The 22,067-nt window shown below is 42.6% G+C and overlaps 1 protein-coding gene across 3 annotated transcripts; it reads left to right on the top strand.

Annotated features, from left to right (window-relative positions):
• Positions 1-412: 412 nt before the first annotated feature.
• Positions 413-21,856, top strand: LOC111975720 (GRAM domain-containing protein 2B). Of its 3 annotated transcripts, none has more exons than XM_070447457.1 (12): positions 413-634; positions 14,782-14,919; positions 15,203-15,263; positions 15,392-15,464; positions 15,728-15,831; positions 16,247-16,345; positions 16,630-16,770; positions 16,955-17,039; positions 17,580-17,660; positions 17,892-17,991; positions 20,545-20,652; positions 21,180-21,856. In XM_070447457.1, exons 1-12 carry the CDS (start codon positions 543-545, stop codon positions 21,217-21,219), a joined length of 1,122 nt encoding a protein of 373 aa, XP_070303558.1. In that variant the 5' UTR covers positions 413-542; the 3' UTR covers positions 21,220-21,856. The 3 variants fall into 3 exon arrangements, with proteins under 3 accessions (XP_070303558.1, XP_023860030.1, XP_023860031.1); XM_024004262.2 differs by lacking the exon at positions 413-634 and adding an exon at positions 6,915-7,069; XM_024004263.3 differs by lacking the exon at positions 413-634 and adding an exon at positions 12,677-12,822.
• Positions 21,857-22,067: the final 211 nt, after the last annotated feature.

The following is a 22,067-nucleotide window of genomic DNA, read 5'->3' as shown; positions in this document are numbered from 1 at the left end:
ATTCCAGGAACTTGTGACATAAGGAATAGATACAATATCCCTTTGAAATAAAGCACTTACAGATATGTTGTTCTGAGGGAGCAAGGAGAAACACATTTGTCTTATTGGAGAGTCAACTGGATTAAGCGAGGGTAGGTCAAGGTGAGGTCTGGTAACATCTCTGAACAACATGAGAGTTCCAGATGGAATAGCATCAAAGACTCTGGCGAACTCTCTATGGACCACACCCTCTCGATTTGATAACGCATTAACAGAAGGACGCAGGTTTGGTGTCCCATAAAAGGCAATGGGCGGAGACGACGAGTCATGTACCGCGATTTGATTGGAGAATTGGTCTGACATGACTGTTTTTTTAAGAAGTTGCCTCCTTCTCCCATTGGTCGATAGGCTTCGTCCGATTTGAGCTCATTTCCCCTATCAGCATAGCTAGATGGAGTTGGAGAAGAAAAAAAGGAGAAGCTAAACAAATCCAAAGACAGCGTGGAAGGTTTCTGGTGGAGCGGCGTTTCGAGTCTTATACCCGAACACCGGTTGGAAGAAGAATGCTCGAAAACAAGAGAGAGAGGTTGAAAACCTTCCTAAGAAAAATAGATGAAAAGGCAATCTTTAGAATCAAGCACTTCATGAAAGAAAGGTAAATATAACTGTTCTACCTAAACCACTATCACGCCGCGAGCCCTCTAGCAGTGGGTGGATGTGTTAATAGAGATGCTAACTTGGCTAGCTGGCTTTTCGCTTCTTATAAGAAACAACGTTTGGAATTTAATGGCGCATACAATTAGTTACGTTATATTGTTGCATTTGCCCTGAATTAATTGTTATAGTTATTACTTTTGTTGCAAGAAACGTTTAGGTTCTTCTGAGTGTTGGCTACTGTAATGGGTCGCCCTGTGCACTCTTGCGGGACTACGTTAACATGCTGAAATTTAACTAGCTAACGTTAAGCCTAGCATGACTAGGGAGCTATACTTAACAAAAATATAAACGCAACAATTTCTAAGATTTTACTGAGCTACAGTTCGTAGATGGAAATCAGAAATAAATTAATTAGACTATGGATTTCATATGAGTGGGCAGGGGTGTAGCCATTGGCCTGGGAGGGCATAGGCCCATTCACTTGGGAGCCATGTCCAGCCAATCAGAATTCGTTTTAATCTAGAAAAGTGTTTTATTACAGACAGAAATGCTCCTCAGCACCCCCTTTGCCCTCAGACTATCCCGCAGGTGAAGACGCTGGATGTGGAGGTCCTGGGCTGGCGTCGTTACACGTGGTCTGTGGTTGTGAGGCCGGTTGAATGTACTGCCAAATTCTCTAAAATATGTTGGAGGTGGCTTATGGTAGAGAAATTAACATTGAATTCTCTGGCAACGGCTCTGTTGGACATTCCTGTAGTCAGCATGCCAATTGCACACTCCATCAACTTGATCTGTGGCATTGTGTTGTGACAAAACTGCACATTTTAGTGGCCTTTTATTGTCCACAGTACAAGGTGCACCTGTGTAATGATCATGCTGTTTAATCAGCTTCTTGATATGCTACACAGGGGTTTGGATAATCTTGCCAAAGGAGAAATGCTCACTAATAGATGTAAACAAATTTGAGACATACGTTTTTTGTGCGGATGGAACATTTCTGGTATCTTTTATTTCAGATAATGAAACATGGGACCAATACTTTACATGTTGCGTTTTATATTTTTGTTCAGTATAGTTAGCTAGCTGCCTCCTAGGTGACATCCTGTATCTAGTAAAAGCTGTAAGTTATTGACCACATTTTAAAAGGTAATCATATTTATCTACTGTCTCAAATGCTTGTCAGCTAGTAGAAGTGTCTCAAATAGGAACATTATTGTGCAAACAGCTGGACCTTAGGCAATTTAAACAATGTATTTTATTGCATAGAACTTCCTATAAAATTAGCTAGCTAGTTTTGGGAGTTACACTTTTTAATTAGGTCGCAATTTAGACTCAAGTATATTCCTGTACTACAGCTAGAGGATGCTTTGACGTCATGATACAGAGTACAACAGATCAGGAATTAATTTCACGGAGAGAGGTGAAATATGAACTGCTCTTGTTATTTTAAAAATAAATACAAATGTATGTGTCAATTATGAGTAAAGGAAAACAGCTAGGTAAACATCCTGGCAATGTTTTTGTATACACAGGCCTACAGTCAAGGAAAGGTGTTTTCTTTACATTCAAAACAGGTCCAGAATATTGGCTTTACACCACCATGTTAGCTGAAAGCGGTGTGGTGAGCTGTATGGAAACTCAGTTTACATTGTATGGAAACTCAGTTATTTCATGTTCCCATGCTTGGGTTCTTCTGGACAGTTCTTAATCTCATCATTGCCTCTCGCAGATGAAAACGCGTTACCTCATCGTCCTCCTGCTCCTCTATGTGGGTCAGAAGGAGACTACTATTTATTTATCCTCCTAATGGCAGGGATGATCCTGCTCTGAGAATAACCACAGACAGCAGGACCGGTGTTACAGCAGAGGAGACATGTCGGGGACATGTATGGGAGACATACCGGGGACACGTTTTCTTTGAGAACTCTATTTTTAGTCTCCTTGGGTCACCCACAGGTGCTCTCTATCATTATATAAAGGCCATAACATATCGCTGGTTAAGCCCCATCCAATAGGAACCGTGCTACCCCCCCCTCCCATGAGCCCTGGGCCGTTATCTCCTCCGCTCTTAGCGAGCTATGGTATGGGGGTCGTCTCTCGGGTTGTTAATGTACAGTGATAACATGTCCTGACTTGTCTACGAGAGAAGCTTGTTTAAGGAAACCTAGTTTTGTAAGTCTAGTAGTACTACATTGAAGCTAGGAATAGACAGGGAGGGGCTGCAGTGCCTGCGTCCATTTGGAAGGAGTGCACAACCAGTGGCCAAGAAAGGCCTAAATTACCAGCTGTTTTGCAGGCTAAGGGGAGTAGGCCTAACTTTTAAATAAAAGGGAGAAAACCACATCTGCAGGCTTGCGTGGGGTTTATAGTTAAACCTGGGGTTATGGTTAAGTCAGGGTTATGGTTAAAGGGGCATGTGTGTCGCCTCCCAGCATAGTGCTAATGAGCACTCTGCCAGACTTCGTTCAAAAAGTCAAGAAATTTTCTTTTCTTTTTCACCCGGGAACCTTTTCACTTCACAGAGGACTGGTGAATTCCTCATAGTTCTAGCTGTCTCTCCAAACTATACACAAGTCTTTAAACACTGTTGTTCACGTGACTAATCTGTACAGTGCCATCTGAACGTTAAGATAACATCCTGGGTAAGCCAGTGTGTCTATTTACATGAAACCATAAACTCAAATCAGCTTGCACTCTTTTCGCTGTGAGAAATCATATCTAGATTTAAGGCTAGAGCTAACTATTGTTTTGATATACACATATTGTACTTGGTGAATTAATTCAACATGTGAGAGCCAGGTGGGAATTTCCTGCCTGGTGGTGGGAATTTCCTGCTGTTGAATTTCCTACTGTTGAACTATCATGAGGCTACGGTGGAAGAAAGGCCTTCTGTCTCGGGTCAGCTGAACATGGAGGCAGTGGCGAGAGCCCTGCATGCATGGGCCACATGACTCTCACAAACGCACACTGTTCTGCAAGCCCTGGGCCTGGCGGCACGCCACAAGCCGCGTGTTGTTGTTTGGCCCCAGTCTCTGGTGACTTGTCTTGCTTGACCACTCTGCTGCAGAGCAAAGCGATTCCCTCACAGGCCAAATCACTTGGAGCGTCTGACTTTGTTTTGTTCTAGCCAATTGCTGGGATTTATAGTTGATTTGGCATATTCACTTGAATTGTTACTGGGATGTTCTCTTGTGTTGCTATATTGGATTCGTTTTTTCGATTCTAATGTTAGCCTTGGGAGTTTTTTTATACAATAGGTTTTTTTCTGAATCAAAAAGCGACTTAGGTGGTGTACCCTGTCAGCCTGGCTGAATTTGAGGCCCCCCTCTTGGCGGTGTAGAGACACATTTAACATTTAAGCCACTTTCCTGCAATTCTACACATTTTCTATGGAGCTGAGAGAGATTGTTGGTGTTTTTAAAGCGAATCTCCTGCAATTCTCTGAATTGTGCCATGGCTAATGCTGTTCATTTGCTCAAACAATAAAATAAATACTGCTAAAACATTTTTTTTTTATGTTCAGTTTTCCCTGACACTAGCATTTATTTTGGTGATTGTTAGTTCTGAAAGAATATTTGTCTTTTCAACATACTTTTATATCTGGTTTTAATGGTTAAATTGACACTTTTTCCACCCCTAAAGTTAATTAAAAAAAAAATATATATATATATATATATATTAGTGTGTATGCGGCCCCAAAAAAACGCTTAGGTGGCTCACTTAAGGATTTCATATGGCAGAAAAATTCCTGTACAAACTATTTACGTATGGTTCGACTATGTGGGAACGCTTTGGAGTCTGTAATTGTTTTTAATCTGAGCACTGAAAAGTCTTTCTTTTAGGAAACTCAGAAAAGCCCAGCTGTCGTCATCTGATTTTTGCATATGACTAAACTCAATATGATTGGACGATAGAAAATCTGCAGTTCACATGACTGACTGGGCTGTACAACTTTTTCTGTTGTCCACTAGATGGTGCATTCGTGCTGTTCATAACCGGACAATATACTCCTCATTGAACTGATGTATTTGTCATGGCCCATAACAATTAAGCCAGTCTTTGCATGTGAATATAACAAATGTAAAAGTTAGAACATTTTGAGGTTGAAGTTATAGGGCAGATGCACACATTCTGTGCAGAGCCATGTGCCTGTAATAATATGCATTAACAGAAATGTGCATGACAGACACACGACTCTAGAATCTCATGTCCAGGAGCACAAGCTGTTTTTTACTGCCTTGAGTTGTAAGATCCATTTCTCAGCCCGGGGCTCTGAAATGCCATGTTGGGAACACAAGAACTGATCAGTGGGTCACCCCCTTTCCCACCACTGCTCTCTGTTTACCATAGAAGGGGGGTATCTAGTCCACTCATATTAATGCCCTTTCGCTTATGCAATGCAGTTGCTTTTGCAGACTTGAGATATTGTACACCCGCTCAATGCGGGTACAGTGTACTACCAGTTCCATAACTCTGTGCCCAGCCGCACATCGTCTGTACAAACTGTTATGCTCATCTCAACAACAGCCTCTTATCAGAAGGCTGGGTGTTTCGTTTGATACTAGGAAGTGTATTTTTAGGTGTCGGGATTCTTTCAGGAATGGCAACGGCAAAAGCTTTTCACGATAAGCCCTCGCACCCCCGTGTGACCATAGCAGTCGCCATAAATGTTATCCGGTGATCTTTAAACATGAGGTGGATAAAGGGAGAAATCAAGTGGATGGGGAGTTACTGTTGGCCCAAGGTCATGTAATGTGTGCACAGGTCGACTAGTGCGTGCAGACGTGACATAATGGGCTGTGCTTTTTCTTCAGAGAAGTGGCTGGTAGCGACCTCTTGCCTACTTAGCGGCTTTACAGTAGAAAGTTGACTGGATGTCTTAAACTATATTTTAGTCGTTATCTAGTTGCCAAAGCAAACAATCCACCTTTTGCCATGCAAGTGAAGGGATTTCAATTTCAAATGTCATTGAATTGACATGGTCAGCAAAAAGGGCCTGATGATGCGGAAGACCTCATCAGCCGATAGGCAAATCTGTGTCTTTGTTGCACAGTACCACCAAGTCTTGACGACTCTCTTGATCATGCCAATGTTATTTAGCCTATGTAATTACCCTGAAGAAATGTAAACCACACACATGCTATAAAAAAGTGACCTTTTGCATTTGACACTTTCACAGTCTGTTTGGTAACCTCCTGTGTTATGTGGATTTATATAAGGAGTTAATTTAAGACTGCTGGCCATTGGCATAAGGATTTATGCTGTGGAATCTGACTGGTCAGGAGGTGTTGAACATGCTGAACCGTGGATCAGACTGACTGTTAAGCATCGGCGTGGGAGGATGAGATTGAGTCATAGCCACGGCCCACAGCCCCACTCATCTCTCAATAGTCTGAATGAACTACCTTTCCTTCTATCCTCATTGCCATATGGGCAATGACAATGTTGTTTTCCCCCCCTCACTTACATTAGGACCCTAATTGTGTCTCATAAAACACAGTGCGTTTAACCTATTGATCTTGCACTGAAATTGGATGAACCTATGGGGTTAATTTGACCTCCTGACCTTGAAATATGTAATTTCTAACAGGTGCAATTGTCCATGTGTGTTTTGGTTTTGTGTACGACCTCCACAAAGAGAGGACAAGCCAACCATTAACATGCTCATTGTACTAGTTGCTTTGTTGCCACTTCCCTTCAGGCATTCTGAAGTTGACTGCCATTCAGCTGACAGTGTCATTTGAATCCATTTCATGCTGTGTTGAGAAGAGGCTGGTGTTATTCCTGTGGTGAGAATAGAGGCTGGTGTTATTCTCCCACTGTTCCCTGCCCACTGTCAACTGTTTCCAAGCTAATGCCAGTTGACCAAATATCGGAGGATGATGCAGCGTGAGGGACAGTGCCGCTTGGAACCCAGCTGTTAAGTTCATGTTTTAAGTATCCCTATATTTCTGTTATTACGGGGCTATCACTCAGTCAAGAGTGCGCATGCGCAGGAAGTCTTGTTGTTGTTGGACCTAGCCTGGAGTGTAATGGCTACCTTGTAGTGTGTTCATATAGTAGAGTAAACTTTGTTAAACTGGAACCTTGTCGTTGTGTCATTTCGAGTTAACACCAGCCATCTAGTTTATTTTGATTTTCAAACCCACTCTGTGTGCTGCTGCTCTTCTAACCCTTCCACGTTTTGAAATGCATCAATAAAAGCTAGAAAGACCTTTACACCCTTTTGACTGCCTGCCATTGCTCCCGGGTCCAGAGCAGAGGGCAAAAAGCTCACTCTTTATTTTTCACAAACGCTGCTTGTTCAGACCGGCACTCTCTGTAGCAACTGAAGAAGCGGGTTAGGACAAGCTTGGCTGGTCATGGAGAGGGGAAAGAGCCAGTTGGACAACCAGGATCCTGCGGACCCTCCTCGGGCAGGGGATGAGGCGAGGTAGGGAAAGCGTGGCTTTCCACTGCTTTTTATCTTCACCTGGCCACAGCCTATTCAGTGCCTATTTTGTAGCCTATTTTGTAGTGATTAGGATTTAAGCCTAAGTGAATGTCAATACTGAATAATTTGTGAGTATGACGTCAACAGATGTCCTCAGTGTATCGACTGCTGATTTTAGCCTGCTATTGACTCCCATCGGGATTAGTCATCAAGGTCTCTGTCTAACCCCATTACCAGAGGGAGTCAGTGGGACCGTCTATAGATCACGTCCTCAATGTCTCATGAGTCATGACCATGTTTGTCTGCGAGGCTTATCAAACGGACAATCTGTTAGCCTGCGATTATCAGGTTCACCACCAGTTGAGGGTATCACTGTTTGTTCAGTGGACTAGTGCTCATAGACAGTACATTGTGGTCAGAACAGATGAACATGACAATTTACTAGACTATCACCGTTCAGCGACATCATACTCTGTTGTTTTACAACCTAAGAGATTGTATAGGCTTATGTTACGGATGTGCTGGTCTTGTTCCAGGCTTGTTTTCTTTTCAATCTGTCTCTAGTGCTGGGCTAGCTGAGTTGGGTGAAAAGAAACGGATACTTTTCCCAGCACGTAGGAAGTGGGCCAAAGTTCAAGGCCTCTGCTTTGCCAGCAGATATAGGAGATTAAAAAAATAATAATAATTGGGGCACTGACTTCCTTGTTTGTCTAGGTGGGGACACTGCCACAAAGGGTCCGGCCCTTGTTTCAGTACTAAGAGTTTGTACAAAAGATGGGACAAGTGTTAACTTGAGCCCTTTCAATGGAGAGAAACATTCCCATAGTATAGAAAGTTTTAGGCCTATTGCTTAGTTGACATGATTGTCAGATATTCACATGTCTATACAATACATTCCAGCTGATTGATATCGGCTGACGGTGTTAGCAATAAGGTGACAATGCTGGTTGTAATCTACTGGCACAGACCTCAATGGCAATTGGCCTTGAACAATGTTATGACGATGTGAATTACTTCAGTAGACTACAATTGCCCTTAAACAACTTCTAGCATGTGACAAATTGGTTGCAAGCAGGTTGCTTGAATTTGAGTTATTCCCATGCGTTTCATGTGCAGTTGCATTGGAAAAATGTGATTTGGGCCTCACTGGCCCCATGAAACATGTACAGTAGACTCAGTGAGATGGTCCAGAATTCTCTCCTGATGGATTTAATTTTTCATTTAACTAGGCAAGTCGGTTAAGAACAAATTCATATTTACAATGACGGCCTACACCGGCCAAACCTGGACGACGCTGGGGCAATTGTGCGCTGCCCTATGGGACTCCCAGTTGTGATGCAGCCTGGAATTGAACCAGGGTGTCTGTAGTGACGCCTCAATCACTGAGATGCAGTAACTCACAGGCTGACTACACCGCTCGCGTCGGAAATACATTTAGAGATCTATATTATTAAATTATTGCACCCACACTGCTCGCGGGCACCAACGAGTGTCTGCATTGCTAAGGGCTAAAATAGAAGTCAGTTCTATTTGTGACGCAGATTGCGCTGCAAGTCCTGTCTCCCATCTCCTCATTGGTTTATAGAAGCAGGTACCCATGTGCCATCTCCTCATTGGTTATACCCACGTGGGTGACTGAAGACGAACGAGGTCAGTGGCGGTAATGCACTTAAATTATGAAAGTTACTAATCGCAATATAAAGTCAAGAGAAGGAAAAAGCCTGGAAGGAGGAGAGATGACTAGAAACGATTCGGTTGACCGTTTTATGTGTGGATTAATTGGCGGAGTAGAGGACCTTGTGCATTTCAGGTAAAATAACAACTCACTGTTTATATCCCAGGACAAATTAGCTAGCAACAGCAAGCTAGCTAAATTGCCATAAATGTTTAATGCTTTTCGACCGGTCCCCAAATTAATATAATTTGTTCAGTGTGTTTTTGATATTTTAACCTGTGTGTCGTGATCGCGTTTGGTGTGGGGGGGTCAAAATACATTTATGCACGATAGCGCACGCGCGCAGACGGTTTGGGTTCAGTGTTAGACCGCTGCGCCACCTGGGAGTCCATGCAAAGTCTCTACCTGGTAGACAGGGAGCAAACTGAAACTGATAGCCTGCAGTACTATAAGACTGGTTGCCAAGCGATGCTAAAAAAGCTCACACTATAAAATGTGTGCATATTCGTGAGCTACGTGGCAAGGCATTGCGAGCTTCTCTTCTGTAACGCACAGATAGGGCCTGTTCTATCAGATTCTCATTCTCTTCATTAATGACAAGCACAATGGCATGATCTGACTGTCAAAAACATGCCTCCATGAGGTGGAACCCAATGCCGGGCGTATTATGAAAGGAATGTAAATTCAATCTAGAGTAAGATCTGGTCAGATGCAGACAACTGTTTTACATTAACACACTTGGTCAGGCTATAGATCTGTCTATAAATACGCACTGTAGGTTAGTTTTCCTCAAAGTATTTCCAGGCCTAATGGTCTGCAGACTAACATGTAAAGGAAGGAATGGAATTTCACGGGGCTTTCAAAAGAGCTCCCATTACCCTGCTTTCATTGTTTTATACTCCTATATCAGCCCCTCCCCCACCCAGGCTTAGTCACGTGAGTATGACTGGGACATGTATCACCTAACCCTCCACACTAATAGGCCTGTTTACTGGTACAGAACCTGTACCAGGGGGGGCCTTGTTTACTAGCTGGATTTCCCACTCCCCCAAAGTGTATGGCTTACAAGTTAGCCCTCAGTCAACTAGGTTACCTTCTCATTCCCGACTCACTCAAAGGTTGGAATGTATGTTCTCGCGTTTAATGCCTGTATGTAACATGCTCGATACCCAGACACTCGGTAGCCTAAAGAGAAACAATAAACCGTTTTTAACCTGGCCTCCTGAAGCTGTAAAGTGTTTTATTATTTGAAGGTTTTGTCAAACGAAGGGAGATAATGGCAGCCAGTGAAGTAACTTACACCGCTTTTTTTCTCAATCGTCCTTGACTGATGTTTTAAACGACGCCTTATTTCTGGAGAGACTTGGCCTATCTGACATATCCTAGGCCTTATGGTTTTTGAAAGGGCTATGGTGTAATTGGAACTTTGTACAGCAGTGAGTGGCATGTTGACAGTTAGTGACAGCTCATGTATATCATGTGAAGGTTACTACAAGCTCTAATCTGTTGAGCTGCGTGCACGTGGGTGGAGTGGGATTTTTGGAGTACCAGACACCTTTTGGTAACGTGATATCATCGCCGGTCTCACTCCCATTCTCAAGGGGTCGATGGCGAAGTCTTTTGTGTCTTTAATTTTGTGAAAACAAGAGTCACCTTACCTTGCTAGTAGTGGCTAGCTGGCAGCCTGGCTAGCTGATTTTAGCCTAGCTAAAAACATAGCACGCTAGCTAGCCTTTTTAGCTTCCCACATGTGATATAATAAAATATTGAAAACATTTCTCTGGCAAATAGTTATACTTGCCGGTGTAACGTAAAACATATCCCAGTTTTAAATGTTGCTTGTGTATTCATTCCCATATCAGCGAAAAATAGAACCATCTAATCAAATGGCTGCTGCTATTCTGTTTATTATCTATGCATAGTCACTTTACCCCTACCTACATGTACATATTACCTTGACTAACCGGTGCCCCTGCACATTGACTCTGTACCGGTACCCCCCTGTATGTAGCCTTGCTATTGTTATTTTACTGCTGCTCTTTAATTATTTGTTACTTTTATTTCTTTTCTTTTTTACCTATCAATTTTTTTACTTGTATTTTTCTTAACTGCATTGTTGGTTAAGGGCTTGTAAGCATTTCACTGTTGTTTTCGGCGCGTGTGACAAATAAAATGTGCTTTGTTGCCAGGGGCAATGGATCCCTGTGTCTTTTTTAAAGAGCGACGCAGCAGTAGCCCTTGTCTCATAACTAGGGAAAGCCTTGACTATAGTTGTTCACCATGAGCCTGTTCTTCTGGTGCAATTCCACCCCCCCCCCCCCCCCCCCCCCTTTTCGAGTGTCCCTCGGTGGGGGAGTGGCACTTAAACGGAACAAGTAGTGAGAGCAAAATTAGGCTTAATGGGACAAAATAATACCACAATTGAATGACGACGAGCCTTGCTTTTCACAATGCCTGTAGTGGTGGCAATAATAGCTTTCCTTATTTCTCATGGAACAAATACGTACTTACTATATGCGCAACAAATGAGAACAGCGAAACAACAATGTGCCTGTACCAATGTACCCATCTTCTCGCTGTGGTTTAGTGTGGAGTAGTACTGAAGCAGGACTTTCATTCCATAGCTGTTTGACATGTAACAGTCACACTTCCTTCACTCGGTCATAACCAGTGGAAGCATTGTAGTTAGAACAATTTAAAACCCCTGTTCTGAAGTAGGCTAATATTTATGCCAAATGTTTTCGGGTCCATACACAGATCGGCTACACAGCCATAGCATACAGGTATTTTTAACCTCTGCACAATAAGCATGAAAATAGTTAGCTACTGCTACGTTACCTGCATTGAAGATATTTGCCAATTACTACAAATAAGGAATAATGACTAGTTATTGAGTTTAAAATATTTTTTAATGAACAGCAAGGAAAGCTTACATAATTGGACATTCAATTTGCATTAAATCCTTTAGCTAGTTAGATTATTTACATCCACTGGGTTTCACAAGATGACTTGCTGGGTTGCTCAGCAGTCCCTAAAACAAAGACTAATTACAATTCATACAAATGTCATATGCCCATATAGCAAGCTAGTTGGCTAATGTTAGCTAGTCGGCTAGCTTGTTAAATGGCGATTTTTGAAAATGTGACACGTATGCATCGTTTTTCTTTACCATAACATATTCCCCTGAACTGTACTTAAAACAAAATGAAAAATATTTTTTATACATGATTTGTTCTGAAGCTATAATTACTTACATTTGTCAGCCATCTTCCTGAAGCAACTTTAGAGCCTTGGGTTGCAGAGCTTTATGGGACTTTTGATAACCACTTGATAGGAAGTCTGCATTTCACTTTGTTTGGGGTGGGTATTGGGATTGAGCCCACGTCTAGCTTTAGCAAACAATGACGTGTTGATTTTGTATATTCTTGTGCTGCCACTTGATGTGCATACCATGTGTTCCGTACTGTTGTGGATCCATAGCCTTGGGGGAATAGGAAGTTTGAACCTCTACTCCCTGTCAGAGAACGCTCGATGGGCTGGGTTTGAGCAGCTCTCTGGCATCACCACAGACCTGTGCTTCTCAGACTTTCTCTGCACTTTAATGTAATTATATCTTCAAGCTAAGATCATATGAAAAGGATCCATATCTTTCATTTCAGTCTAGCCTAGCTACTCTGAGCTTGTGGACATGTTTTTAAATACGGGAAAGGCTTATTGCTCCACTGACTCTTAGTGCAGAAGGCGTGTGCCCTTACGTAACCCACTACGACGTGTCACACTATTTCAACACGAAGCCACTTCCTTTTAGGTAATAGAAAAATCAGCTTTCACTGGAAGGTTGTGGCCATACTAAGCTGAACTAGTTCAGAAGTCACTCGGCACCCATCATTATGCAGTAGCAGGTTAAGACTTGAAGGCCTTTGTTCAACTGTTTTCGGGTTGGGTTTTGTTTTGTTTTGACTGGCTGCAAATTATGGATTGAAGTCAGTGCTGCTACAGTGAGTTTTTATTCAGATAAGGAGGTCTTGCTATGAACAGGTATGAGTTTTCGGTCATCAAGGAGACTGCATCTGAACGGGTAAGACTTTAGACGGCAGTTTGTGGAAAGTTGGTTGTCGATTTGCTTTTCAGGCAAGTTCTTTGAACAGCTGTGCAAATAGGCTAAATTCCTAGGTTTGAGACTGTCCTGTTGCGTAGTGTATTTGTAGTTTAGATTCATTCTGCACTTTTATGTTGCATGTTTTTGTCCTGTGAAAGGAATATCTACTCAGGATATCAAGTTTTCTTAGGTCTAGTGATGTCTTACACTTTGTAGCCTAGAAATTGCCATTATTGGATTTGACTTGGGCTAGTATGTTTTGAGATGGGCTTGAATGTGTCATGCTTTCATCTACACCATAGCAGGCTCATCGTGTGTGTGTGTGTGTGTGTGTGTGTGTGTGTGTGTGTGTGTGTGTGTGTGCGCCTAGAAGGCCAGCATCCCGGAGTCGCCTCTTCACTGTTGACGTTGAGCCCCGTGTTTTGCGGGTACTATTTAATTAAGCTGCCAGTTGTGGACTTGAGGCGTCTGTTTCTCAAACTAGACACACTAATGTACTTGTCGTCTTGCTCAGTTGTGCAACGGGGACTCCCACACTTTCAATTCTGGTTAGAGCCAGTTTACGTTGTTCTGTGAAGGGGGTAGAACACACGTCAGTTTCTTGGCAATTTCTCGCATGGAATAGCCTTCATTTCTCAGAACAAGAATAGACTGATGAGTTTCAGAAGAAAGTGATTTGTTTCTGGCCATTCTGAGCCTGTAATGGAACCCACAAATGCTGATGCTCCAGATACTCAACTAGTCTAAAGAAGGCCAGTTGTATTGCTTCTTTAATCAGAACAACAGTTCAGCTGTGCTAACCTAATTGCAAAAGGGGTTTCTAATGATCAATTAGTCTTTTAAAATGATAAACTTGGATAAGCTAACACAACGTGCCATTGGAACACAGGAGTGATGGTTGCTGACAATGGGCCTCTGTACGCCTATGTAGATATTCCATTACAAATCAGCCGTTTCCAGCTACAATAGTCATTTACAACATTAACAATGTCTACACTGTATTTCTTATCAATTTGATGTTATTTTAATGGACAGAAAATGTGATTTTTCTTTAAAAAACAAGGACATTTCTAAGTGACCCCAAACTTTTGAATGTTCGTGTAAACGGAAGTTAATCGTCAAAGCATGTGGTTTACTATCTGTTTACAGCCTTGTCACAGGATGTGTTGACGCAGTTTTTTTTACAGTTACTGTAAGGCAGATTACTCAAATGGTCACCTTTTCCATGAATCATAAAGATAAGCCTTTGGCCTCCAACTGTCCATTTTTCATTGCAGTTAACCTAGTCAAGAGTTGAGGAAATGCACTCCGTTTACAGCGAGTCCACACAAACTACCATTTACATACTACTCTATTCCACTTATTAGACCAGACCTCTATCCATTATTTTTATATTTTTATTTCCCCTTTTATTTAACCAGGTAAGCTAGTTAAGAACAAGTTCTCATTTAGAACTGCGACCTGGCCAAGATAAAGCAAAGCAGTGCGACACAAACAACAACACAGAGTTACACATGGAATAAACAAACATACAGTCAATAACACAATAATTATACACGGTGACAAGTGTCAGCCAGACAAAATAATGGGTTTTCACTCCTCCTTTTGCAATTTTGCTTGTATCGCAGGGGCTGAAATGTGATGGTGGTTTGACTTTGAGCCAGTGGTGATATTCATATCCATCTGAATGGTGTGTACTTAAGGCAGCCCTTTGAAAGCATTAGGCTACACAGCGTGTTTGGAAAGCAGTGCTTCATTATTTACGTAATATTCATATTCGATACGTGGTTCAACATTGGCCGAGTCTATAAATCCAAATCTTTTTTGTTCATATTGTCTGTCTCCTCAAACTTCAGTGGCTTAAGATTGATGGGTGTTTTGGTTGATCTGTTTTGCCCTGTCAATGAACCCTTCTCGTCCTCTCTTCCTCTTTTCCAGCTACCCGGTAGAGAGTGGGGGACTATCGGTGAAGAAGGAGAGCAAGAAGGTGAAGACCAGGAAAGCCCTCAGTCTGGAGGAGGCCCAACTGGAGCTCCAGCAGCAGAACAGAAACCTCACCAGACAAGCCCCCGTCAGGTAACCACACAGACGCACTGTGCAACCATAGGCTGCATTTACACAAGCAGCCCAATTCAGATATTTTGCCCAATTATTGGAAAAAGGATATCAGAAATGAGCTGCCTGTGAAAAACGCAGCCATATGGATTTCAAGATTTACCATGGATGCTTAAACACACTTGTTTTCTCTTTGTGAATGTGTCACACCTAAGGCTTCTGTGTTTGACTGTTAATATCTGTCAAGAATTCGCTAAACCCACAGACTTCACGTAACGTCACGCTGCTGCTTTGTCTTCCAAAGGTCTCAGACGTTCGACGTGGATAGAAGTTTTGAGAAGACTGAAGGCGGTGGTTCACAAAGTGTACGTTCACTCGTTCTGACTTTTTTTTGGACCTTGTTTATGAATATTACGTAAATAACGAAGCACTGCTTTCTCAAACCACCGTCACATTTCAGTTTTAGTCATGCTTTTTTTCTTCTGTTCAACAGAGTTTTATAAAGCACAACAAAACATTCCACAAGCTGTTTCCTGACATTCCGGAGAGTGAAGACTTGCTACATGGTAAGTGACGTTTTGGAATATTATTGGTGAAATACTCATGTCATGGCGACCGCTATTCATGCTTCTCAGTCAAATCACAAATACCTGACCTGTAACATTTTTAAGCTAATCATTAAAACGATAGCATGGTTCGGCGACGCTGCGGCACGCCACAACCATATCTGGCAGCCTTTTCGGCCATCACCGTCAGCCTGTGCTTGCTGTGTCATCACGCTGCAAGGCCTCAAGTAACTAACGTTCTCATGTCCTACCTTTCTCCCCAGCCTATATCTGTGCCCTGCAGAAGGAGGTGCTCTACCACGGCAGGCTCTACGTCACCGAGCACCACGCGTGCTTCCACTCTTCCGTGCTGCTCAAGGACACCAAGGTAAGCAAACCTGACCCTTGATTGGCGACTAGGCTTTTCAGTTGAAAACATGGTTTGAACTTGTGAATAAAAGGTTTGGCCGTCCTATTCGTAGCTAATGGAGAAATGTATTCCTATACCTCTGCTTTCTTTCCCAATTATGAGTTAAGTTGAGCACACAGTTTATTAGGTTTGGGCGATACCCCGTGTACGGTACATTTTAGAAATACGGACCGATTTAAAAAATATATATTTTTTATTAATACCTGTTAGGGTCACCCCTGTGGGGGTAAGGTATGGAAACCTGGATACCGCCCAACCCTACAGTTTCTTAATATGCATTTTACTTGGTACATCTACCGACTTGATTATTGTTTGAAAAGCCTTTTTCTTAGTGTGATGTGAAGGTCTGTTGCTCCTCTGTGTGTTTCTGCAGTTGGTGATCCCGGTGACCAGCGTGCACATTGTGAAGAAGCAGAACACCGCCCTGCTGGTGCCCAACGCCCTGTCTATCCGCACCATGGAGGGGGAAAAGGTCAGGGGTCACTTGCTCACCTGTCACATTGACACTGCATAGTCCATCCCTTAATCAAATGATAAGATCTACGATCTACACTGGTGGTTGTATTATCAATCTTCAATAGAGGGCAACCGATGAGTTACATAACACCCATTGACCTCTGATATATACAATTTTAATCTGTTCAATAATAACTGGGCTCATTTTAAAGGCAAAGGTTTGCAACCTTGTACTTTCCAGTTTGACTAAAGGGCATCCGAGCTGAAATGTCTCTCTCTCGCTCCTGTGTGCATTTTTAGTACCTGTTTGTGTCTTTGCGGAACCGAGAGGCATGCTACAAGCTCCTGCGGTCCGTTTGTTCTCGACTGGAGGATGGAAGTGCCAACAGCAGCCCCTTATTCTCTTCTACGGACAATAGCTTCGATCAGGGCAAGCTAGTGGTGAGTTAGAATCACTAGTGTTTGTCTTCCTAAAGTTCAATTTAAAAATTGTTTTTATCCTTGAGTGAAAATACTGCAGATACTACAACAGCCCCTCGTAATGTTACTGTCTCATATTCTACTGTAGATGTTTTGCCCTCCATTTTGAAGCTGGTTTTAACCCAGTCTTTTTCCATCTCCCCAGAACTCCAGTCAGTCCAGTCTAGACCAGCTGGACGGGTCAGACCCCAAGCCATTCCTTGACTCGCCCCCACCCAACCCACACATAGGTGAGTGAGCCTTCCTAGTCTGGAAGATCAGCCTTTAGACTGGAGGGTCTACTCTGGACTAGTACTTTTTAACTCTGCATTTTTGGGAACGGGCTCGTAAAGTAAGCATTTCACTGTAAAGTCTACACCTGTTGTATTCACTACATGTGACAAATCAAATTGTAGTTTATTGGGGGCCGGTTTCCTGGGCACAGAGTAAGCCTAGTCCTAGACTAAAAAATCCCTTTCAAGGGAGAATTTCCTTTGAGTGTGCTTAATGTTAAACCCTATGTTCAACCTCTCCTGTAGTCCCTAATGTGTAGACTGACAGTTGGCTACATGCGAGTGTTCTCTCCTTATGAATGGTGTCTTGTCTAGGTTAAAGGAATACGGTGCGTTGTTCAACCTCCCCTGAAAGTACACCCATGTGTAGACTAATAAAGTTTTAGTCGGCTACATGTGACCGCTATCTGTTGCTGTGTACGTACCTGACCTCCACATGCAAAGTCCAAGGTAATGTTTTTAGAGTGACTAACGTGTCTGGTTTTTCCTACTCTTCAGACCTAGTGCCTCAGGGGAGCAGCTCGAGCCATAGGAGCACGCACACGCAGCAGACTGACGGCTCCTTAGAGGACGTCTCAGGTAAACACACACAACGTAGGCCTATGCGTCTGGTTGTCTCCTTTTCTCACTCAAACAGAAATACCACGTGACCGTACAAAAAGCTTTCTCACAGCGAGCCACTGACAAGCAAGTTGTTTCACAGCCAGTCATGTGGGATTGCTTGATTTTATTTGGCAATGGAAAGTGCGCATAGAGCTGCCCATTACATCCATGCGCTAACCCCGTGTCGTTCTCTCTCTCCTTGGCCAGGTGGCTCGTGGGTGTGGAGTGTGACGGAGAAAGCCCGCTCCCTCCTCATCCACAGAGAGGCCAGCAGCCTCAACACTCTCCTCTTCATCTACCTAATACTGTAAGTGACCTCTAACCTCTCCACACTCATTTACCGAATCCTGCTTCCCTAACTTCCTAGCTCTACACTTACTCTGTATTTGCTCAGTTTAATCCCCCCCCTAAGGTCGATGTCCGTGCCCCCACGGAAATCTAATTTGCATAATAAAAAAACCACATCAAAATCTGTCAGTTTAAGCAGCAGCCCGAATCATGAAAAAAAAAAACAGACCATTATTCCTCCACCAAACTTTACAATTTGCACTATGCATTCGGGCAGGTAGCATTCACCCAGATTCGTCAGTGGGACTGCCTGATGGTGAAGCGTGATTCATCACTCCAGAGAATGTGTTTCCACTGCTCCAGAGTCCAATAGCGGTGAGCTTTACACCACTCCAGCAACCCTTGGCATTGCTCATGGTGATCTTAGGCTTGTGTGCAGCTGCTCGACCATGGAAACTCATTTCATGAAGCTCCCGACGAACAGTTCTTGTGCTGACGTTGTTTCCAGAGGCAGTTTGGAACTCTGTAGTGAGAGTTGCAACCGAAGACAGATGATTTTTACGCACTTCAATATTCGGCGGTCCCGTTCTGTGAGCTGAGCCGTTGTTTCTCCTAGACTTTTCCACTTAACAGCACTTACAGTTGACYGGGGGGCAGCTTTAGTAGGACAGCAATTTGACAAATAGACTTGTTGGTAAGGTGGCATTGTATGATGGTGCCATGTTAAAAATTACTGCGCTCTTCAGTAAGGCCAATGTTTGTCTATGGAGATTGCATGGCTGTGTGCTTGATTTTTATACACCTGWCCGTAACGGGTGTGACTGAAATAGACRGATMTACTAATTTGAAGRGGTGTCCACATACTTTTGTGTGTATATAAGGAGAMTGTTTAGTGCCAAAAAAGGGTTAAATAGTTTAAAATATATATATGACACACTGCAAACTTACTTAGAATGTTTTTGGGATACAGTTCCATTTAGTGATTTGTTATTCAATGCGTTTGTATCGGGCTAATAGCAGTAAGATAAAATTGTTTCATATATATATATATATATATATATATATATATATATATTTTTATATATATTTTTATATATATATTTTGCTCAAATAGCAAAAGGATCCTTGGTATGATCTTCAAACAATTCCATATAGCTTAGTAGAACCCCCCCCCCGGCTTTGACTTTCACAGGTAATTTCACAAAACACGTTTCTAGGCTTATGCTCTACAGGTAGAGATGAAACAGTATGAACATTTCATATCACAGTATTGTTAAAATGTGTTGGAAATGTTCAAAAAGTACTGACACACACACTGAAATCATTTCMCCAAGTTTTATATTGAAAACAAACAAACAAAATTAGCAGCACTATGCATTTTTTGTGTGCAYTAACATTTAAAGATTGCACCATGTGGTAAAAGTTTCCCTAGTGTATGTTTAAATGAACATAACCTTTTTAAGTAAGCAAATCAAACAACAAATACAATTAGCAGCACTCACTTTGATGAAGGTTGCCGTGCCTCACTATAGCCTCAAAGCCAGGCCTCTCAACAATTTCAAATAGCATCATGTCCTTTGCAATGTAATATGAAAGGGCTGCAGTGGTCTTGAKCATTTTTGGATGTGGGTGCATAAGCAGCCTGCCTTTTTTAAACGCTTGCTCGAGTGTCTGTCACAACTGTAGATGAGGGACCAGTAGCATCGATGGGTTTACCTGMTGYACGCCCACTCTGTAAACAAGGGCATAGCAAATGTGTTACATTATAAATATTATTATTCCCTTACACACACAATCTTCTGTGTTGCATTTGAGTATATGCAATGACCCCGTGCACAATTTACATAAATACAAATGAGTTTTAAGACGGTGATAGTAATTGCAATGAGCCCAACAATTGACATAAATACAGGAGTCTTGTATAGGAGTCTATAGTGTTTCTCCTGTTGGAACACTTACAACCAAGTCGAYGTCTGACTGATTTTTAAATGAACAAAATATGTTGGTTGGGTGACTAAACTACAACGTGTCTGCAGACACGATGCGAACAACGTGTAGTGTTTTTACAAGAGKAGGTAGCACTGAAAGCTTGTTTACATTATTGACAAGCTATTAGCAAGTTGGCTAGACAATGACATTTTCCCTCATTCTGAAGTCCCCACATCATGCATTGAGCTAAAAGTTAACTTACCTTGCATTCGCTATAAAGTAGCGGGTGGTGGTCACGAAGATGACTCGAGAGATTTGAAGTGTTACCCCCTTTCGCAGCGAATTTTATTTTATTTTTGCATGCTCTGCAGACAGGGTGACTATCTTCGATTTTAAGTTTCCCTCAGCACTCTTGTAAAACCCAAAATACGACCACACTTCAGATATGGTTCTCTTAGACGACTGAAAAATCTCCTGAGCGCTGTCACTGCCTTCCGCCATGTTTTCACACAAAACAAAACCCACGTTGCATGCTGMGCCTGCGTCAGACTGTCGCTAACTTTGGTTGATGCTGGACAGTATTTACCCTGCGTTTTAATTGAAGCTGCATATGCGGGTGTGACTAAACATTGTTTGTGTTTAGGGTGGTACTACTGCTGCTATCATCGGGGTACATCGGCCTCCGTATCGTGGCTCTGGAGGAGCAGTTGACCKCTCTGGGCGCCCTCCCTGAATTCTCCCTACAGAGCAGGTACGACAACCCCACAGCAAYCATAATACAACCTTCACATAACAGGTCACAGCTGCGGGACAACCAGCAACCATGTCACGTCTCAAGCAAGCCTTGTCCACAATTGCTTAATTTAAACTCATCCTTTATTTATGAACGTAAGCACAACAACCATTTTCATTACCCGCCAACAGATCCTGATGCGCTTTAGCCCTTCTCTGAATATCTTTGATCATGGCAGGACAGCTATATTCAGAGGAGTTGGCTAAACCATATACAGATCTTGGACCAGGCTTCTGCACGTTGGAAGACATGCCTCATCTGTGTGTGTGACTGTTCTATACAGGCGTAACTGAGACTTCTGATTATTTTATGATATCGTAACTGACATTTTGTGGTTATGCAAATTGCCTCTGTGACTTTCAAATTCCCATAAGAGGTGCAGCTCAGCTGACTCGAAGCCAAATGTTTTTGTATCACATGGGGTGTATTGTGTGTTCAAACCGTTCTCGAAGTATACTCAACGGCCTCCTTTCTCTTTTTTTTAGGTACAAAGACACAACCATGATTGGCCAGAGGAGAGATTGATGACTCATGTTTGGAGGACGTGACAATATAGCGCCAACTGGAGCTCTCGTGTTGGAAGATATTCTGTCCTAGAAGAATTAGGACCAATTTTGAAAGTGTTCCAGAGTTGGCCCGTCATCCCCTTGCATATAGGACTTTTGGAGCACCTCCCTGTATGAGTTCAAACACAGACGGGTAAACTCAAAGGGCTATATTTAAGAGAACTAGACCCAGGCCAGCCACAACTCACAGCAAGCGGAGCCAAGCCAACACATATGCACACACATGAGCTGCTGTGTGACTTGGAACCAAAGCCAACTCTCAAACTAAGAATAAACTGAAGAAGGGAGGCGATAGTCAACTCCATCTGCTCTCAGATCATATTGACGAAGCGATTTTTCTGATTTCCAAGAGAACTCTGAAACGTGCGCTTCCATTCTGTATTCTCTTCATGAGCATGTGGTGTGTGCAGACTAGTCAAATTGAGTSTAGTCCTACGTTTTGCTGCTTCTTTTTTTAACACCTATCGTAAGGTACAAGTGCTATGCAGAACCAAAGATGCACAGGGTGTACTTCTTTGGCATGAGTACAGAGATTAATTTTATTCTTTACCTCCTATGTCAGCATTTCATCACGGTGTTAAGTATATCTGTATTTAATCTTTCACTACTAAGCCATCTGCGGGTACTCTTGAATGATTCTCCTGGTAATCAGCCATAATGATAACAATGAATTATCTTCTCTTACACGGATCAGCCAGCCGAGCAGCCATTTTGAGCTTATCTCCTGACGGTCTCTCCTCTCTTTTAAGGATCAGCAGTATTTAGCCTGGCAATCGCATGATTTAACCCAGTTTTAATGATCAATGC

This window comes from Salvelinus sp. IW2-2015, linkage group LG16 (genome assembly GCF_002910315.2).
Source record: "Salvelinus sp. IW2-2015 linkage group LG16, ASM291031v2, whole genome shotgun sequence".
NCBI lineage: Eukaryota > Metazoa > Chordata > Actinopteri > Salmoniformes > Salmonidae > Salvelinus > Salvelinus sp. IW2-2015.
The sequence above is the reverse complement of the archived record's forward strand: the minus strand, read 5'-3'. Positions and strand labels throughout refer to the sequence as shown.